This window comes from Calidris pugnax, unplaced genomic scaffold (genome assembly GCF_001431845.1).
Source record: "Calidris pugnax isolate Ruff unplaced genomic scaffold, ASM143184v1 scaffold32, whole genome shotgun sequence".
NCBI lineage: Eukaryota > Metazoa > Chordata > Aves > Charadriiformes > Scolopacidae > Calidris > Calidris pugnax.
Window position 1 is genome coordinate 9,652,732 of NW_015090783.1, and position 4,558 is coordinate 9,657,289.

The 4,558-nt window shown below is 54.7% G+C and overlaps 1 protein-coding gene across 5 annotated transcripts in view; it reads left to right on the forward strand.

Moving 5' to 3' along the window:
* TAOK3 (TAO kinase 3) overlaps positions 1-4,318 on the forward strand; it is a 108,439-nt gene extending 104,121 nt beyond the window's left edge. For 2 of the 5 annotated variants that reach the window (XM_014963964.1, XM_014963974.1), the window contains 3 exons: positions 1,448-1,660; positions 2,787-2,969; positions 3,693-3,905. In XM_014963964.1, the coding sequence (XP_014819450.1) occupies positions 1,448-1,660; positions 2,787-2,969; positions 3,693-3,854 (558 nt within the window). In that variant the 3' untranslated portion in view covers positions 3,855-3,905. Of the gene's footprint in view, positions 1-1,447; positions 1,661-2,786; positions 2,970-3,692 lie in introns of all 5 variants that reach the window. The other 3 variants (XM_014963947.1, XM_014963955.1, XM_014963936.1) reach the window with 2 other exon arrangements.
* The last annotated feature ends 240 nt before the right edge of the window (positions 4,319-4,558 follow it).

Sequence of the window (4,558 nt, forward strand, 5' to 3'; positions counted from 1 at the left end):
CCCCCCCCCCCCAGCTCTGAGCACCCCAGGATGTTATCTGTTAAAAACTGGAGTGATTCTCAGCAGTCACAGAGGGCTGGTGTGTGGTCCCAGTGCCACCTGCTGGGGACTCCCTGAGCCAGGAGCTGCCAGAGGAGCAGGTTGTGGAGAGAGGGATGGATGGATGTATAGATGGATGGATGGATGCTTGGTGGCTGCTCCGTTAGCGTTCCCATCGTGCTGCTGGGTTTGTCTTTCCTTGTGGCACATGGAAGTCCTTGATGCAAACTCCCTGCGGGTCTCGGGGCAGAGAGAATCGTTCCTCAGCTGTTGCCTTGTGCTCTCTCTGCTCCCCTCTCCTGCAGGAGTTGAACAAGAAGCGGACCCAGAAGGAAATGGAGCACGCCATGCTGATCCGGCACGACGAGTCGACGCGCGAGCTGGAGTACAGGCAGCTGCACACGCTGCAGAAGCTGCGGATGGACCTGATCCGGCTGCAGCACCAGACTGAGCTGGAGAACCAGCTGGAATACAACAAGCGGCGGGAGCGGGAGCTGCACAGGAAGCATTTCATGGAGCTCCGGCAGCAACCAAAGAACCTGAAGGTGCTTGGGAGCTTTCCTTCCTCCTCTCCCACCCTCTGTCCTGCTGGGCAGGCTGCTTGGTGGCCTCCCCCATGCAGCATCTGTGCTGTAGAGCCACCGTTCTCCACCAGTGGACCCCTCTCCTTTGCGCTGAGCTGCTCTGGTATCGGGAAGTTGGAGGCTTTTGTAGCAAAGAGCTCACTGAGGATTTTTTTAAGTGCTGTGCTAATTGAGGCTGCTGGGTAAAATTAGGCTAGTCCTCAACAAAGTATTACAGAACTTGCTTCTGAGCCCTGCGTTCTTCAGGCCCTTGGTGGTGTCGGCCTATAAACCTGGATATGAAAAGGGGTTGGGTGATGTGTCCTCGCTGTCAAAGTCAACAGAGAGAGAGAACGTGGGTGTGCTGAGCCCTGTGCTGTGTCCCGGGGTGGCCACAGGTTGGTCAGAAGCCTCTGAGCTGGGGGGAGTTTCTGTTCCTCCTCAGAATGTCCCAAAAGGCACATTGCTTTTAGGCGCGTTGTCACCCCCTCGCTGGCGCTCAGCTCTGTGGTCTCCATGTAGCGCGTGGTTGAGGTGGGGGGAGGCAGCAAAATGGGAGGCCTTGGAAAAGCAAACAGGTTTTGGGGAGGCAGGAGGCAGGGTGATGGGCTGGGCAAGCTGCAGGAAGCAGGGGCAGGAGGTGGAAACAGTGAGGAGAGCTTGGTGGATGGTGCTGCTGGCCCAGGCCCGTGGTGGGTGCTGAGCAGGGCCTGAGGTGATGCTGGCCGTTATTTTGGAGTGCAGGGGAGCCGTGGTTGTCCTCGCCAACCCACCCGTTTGGATTTACTTTAACCTCTCCGTTCCCAAAGCTCCTTGTCCTCTTCACGTGGTTCCTTCCTTGGCAGGCTATGGAAATGCAGATCAAAAAGCAGTTCCAGGACACATGCAAAGTGCAAACTAAGCAGTACAAAGCACTGAAGAATCACCAGCTGGAAGTAACTCCAAAGAGTGAGCACAAGACAATTTTGAAGAGTCTGAAGGACGAGCAGACGAGGAAGCTCGCCATCCTGGCAGAGCAGTATGAGCAGAGCATCAACGAGATGATGGCCTCGCAAGCGGTAGGTGCAGCGTGTGGCACCCCCTGTCCCTGGGCGGGGGGGTCCTTCACTGAGGAGGGGTGCAGTGGGGCCACCAGTCCTTGCACTGCACCAGGTTCCTCATGTCCTACCCGCTGGATGGTGAGTGACCTGGAGCATGGTGTCCAGCTCTGTAGTCCCCAGTGTCAGAAGGACATGGAGCTGTTGGAGCAGGGCCAAAGGAGGCCCCGGAGATGCTGGGAGGGCTGGAGCCCCTCTGCTGGGAGGGGGGGCTGAGAGAGTTGGGGGGGTTCAACCTGGAGAAGAGAAGGCTCCAGGGAGACCTTAGAGCCCCTTCCAGTCCCTCAAGGGGCTCCAGGAGAGATGGGGAGGGACTCTGGATCAGGGAGGGGAGCTACAGGATAAGGGGGAAGGGTTTGACACTGAAAGAGGGGAGATGGAGCTGAGATGTGGGGAAGAACTTAAAAGGGGTTGGGTGATGTGTCCTCGCTGTCAAAGTCAACAGAGAGAGAGAACGTGGGTGTGCTGAGCCCTGTTTTAAATAATGCATCAGGTGGCACTTTCCCTCTCACAATACACACCCCACAGAACAGCAGCCTCTCCCGGCTGAGAATGTCCCAAAAGGCACATTGCTTTTAGGCGCGTTGTCACCCCCTCGCTGGCGCTCAGCTCTGTGGTCTCCATGTAGCGCGTGGTTGAGGTGGGGGGAGGCAGCAAAATGGAATTCTGTAACTGTTTTAAATAGTGCATCAGGTGGCACTTTCCCTCTTGTCATACACACCCCACAGAACAGCAGCCTCTCCCATGTGAGCGGGGAGCAGCCCTTCATGAAGCCCTTTGCTTTCTCCATCCTGCCCCTGCCACCAGAGGCCCCTGGCTGTGAGAAGGGAGAGCAGGGAGTCACTGGTGTTACTGGTGGAAGGGTTGAGTGTTGTTTCCGGCTGCCCCTCGTGCACCGGGGGTTTGGAATGAATCTTTGCTGAGGCTCCTGCCTCCATGTGAGCGGGGAGCAGCCCTTCATGAAGCCCTTTGCTTTCTCCATCCTGCCCCTGCCACCAGAGGCCCCTGGCTGTGAGAAGGGAGAGCAGGGAGTCACTGGTGTTACTGGTGGAAGGGTTGAGTGTTGTTTCTCCCCTGATCTCACCAGCTCCGGCTGGACGAGGCCCAGGAAGCGGAATGCCAAGCCCTGAGACTGCAACTCCAGCAGGAGATGGAGCTGCTCAACGCCTACCAGAGCAAAATTAAGATGCAGACAGAAGCACAGCACGAAAGGGAGCTCCAGAAGCTGGAGCAACGGGTGTCGCTGCGCAGGGCGCATCTGGAACAAAAGGTACGGTTTGGGTGGGCTGTCGGGGGGAAGGGGGTACCTGGTCACACAGAAAGCCCCCCACATCCTGGGCTGTGTCCCCAGCAGGGCAAGGGGGGGATTCTGCCCCTCTGCTCTGGGGGAGACCCCACCTGGAATGCTGCCTCCAGATCTGGAGTCTTCAGTGCAGGAAGGACATGGAGCTGTTGGAGTCGGGCCTGAGGAGGCCACGGAGATGCTGGGAGGGCTGGAGCCCCTCTGCTGTGAGGACAGGCTGAGAGAATTGGGGGGTTCAGCCTGGAGAAGAGAAGGCTCCAGGGGGACCTTAGAGCCCCTTCCAGTCCCTCAAGGGGCTCCAGGAGAGATGGAGAGGGACTCTGGATGAGGCAGGGGAGTTAAAGGACGACGAGACGGATTTGACCATGCAAGAGGGGAGATGGAGCTGAGCTGTGGGGAAGAACTTTGCTGTGAGGGTGGTGAGAGCCTGGCCCAGGTTGCCCAGAGCAGCTGTGGCTGCCCCATCCCTGGAGGGGTTCAAGGGCAGGTTGGAGGGGGCTTGGAGCAACCTGGTCTGGTGGGAGGTGTCCCTGCCCAGGGCAGGGGGTTGGAACTTGATGATCTTTAAGGTCCCTTCCAACCCAAACCATTCCATGACTCTACACGTGCCGGTCTCTCCCGGGGCGCGGGGCTGGGGCCCAGAGTTTGGTGGCCGGGGCGTTGTGGCGCTGCTGACTCTGTCTCTCTCAGATCGAGGAGGAGCTGGCGGCCCTGCAGAAGGAACGCAGCGAGAGGATAAAGTTTCTGCTGGAAAGGCAGGAGCGGGAGATCGAGACGTTCGACATGGAGAGCCTGCGCATGGGCTTCGGGAATTTGGTCACATTAGAATATCCCAAGGAGGACTATAGATGAGATTTAGATTTCTTTGCCATTTTAAACAAAACAAAAAAAGACAAAAAAAAAGAAAAAAAGCAAACAAAATAAGGATGCAACTTGCAAAACCAACATTCCCCATGTGAACGGGCGTGCTCTCTCTCTTTCTGTCTCTCTCACTGACATCGTGTCGGATCAGTGCCTGTATATTCTATACTCCGTCGGGGGCCCCCGTCCCCGCCTCCCCTCCCGGGGCAGGGGGGGCTCCCGGCGGCCTCTTCCATCCTCCGTCACCGTCTCGATGTCTCTGTGCGATGATTAAAAATGTTGCAGTGAAAAAAACAAACAAAAAAAAAACAAACACTTTTTTTGGAGACGATTTTTTAATGGAGAAAACAAAAAAACCAACAAAAAAACCCGACCCCACCAAGTTGGATGTACGTTGCTTTGGAGCAATCACTCGTTTTTACCGCCAATCGATGAAAGTACAAGCAAAAAAAAAATATAATTAATAATAATAAATAATAATCAAATGATATATAACAAACCCAGGGGGAGAGAGACTAAATCCGCAGCCTTACCTTAACTAGCTGCTGCATAATTTTATTTTATTTTTTATTTTTTTGGTATTTATTCATCAGGAATAATTAAATAATAATAATAAAAAAAAATTTTATTAAAGATTGAAAAAATTTGATACATTTTACAGGAAAAAAAAACACAAAAAAACCTTAATCGTGCTG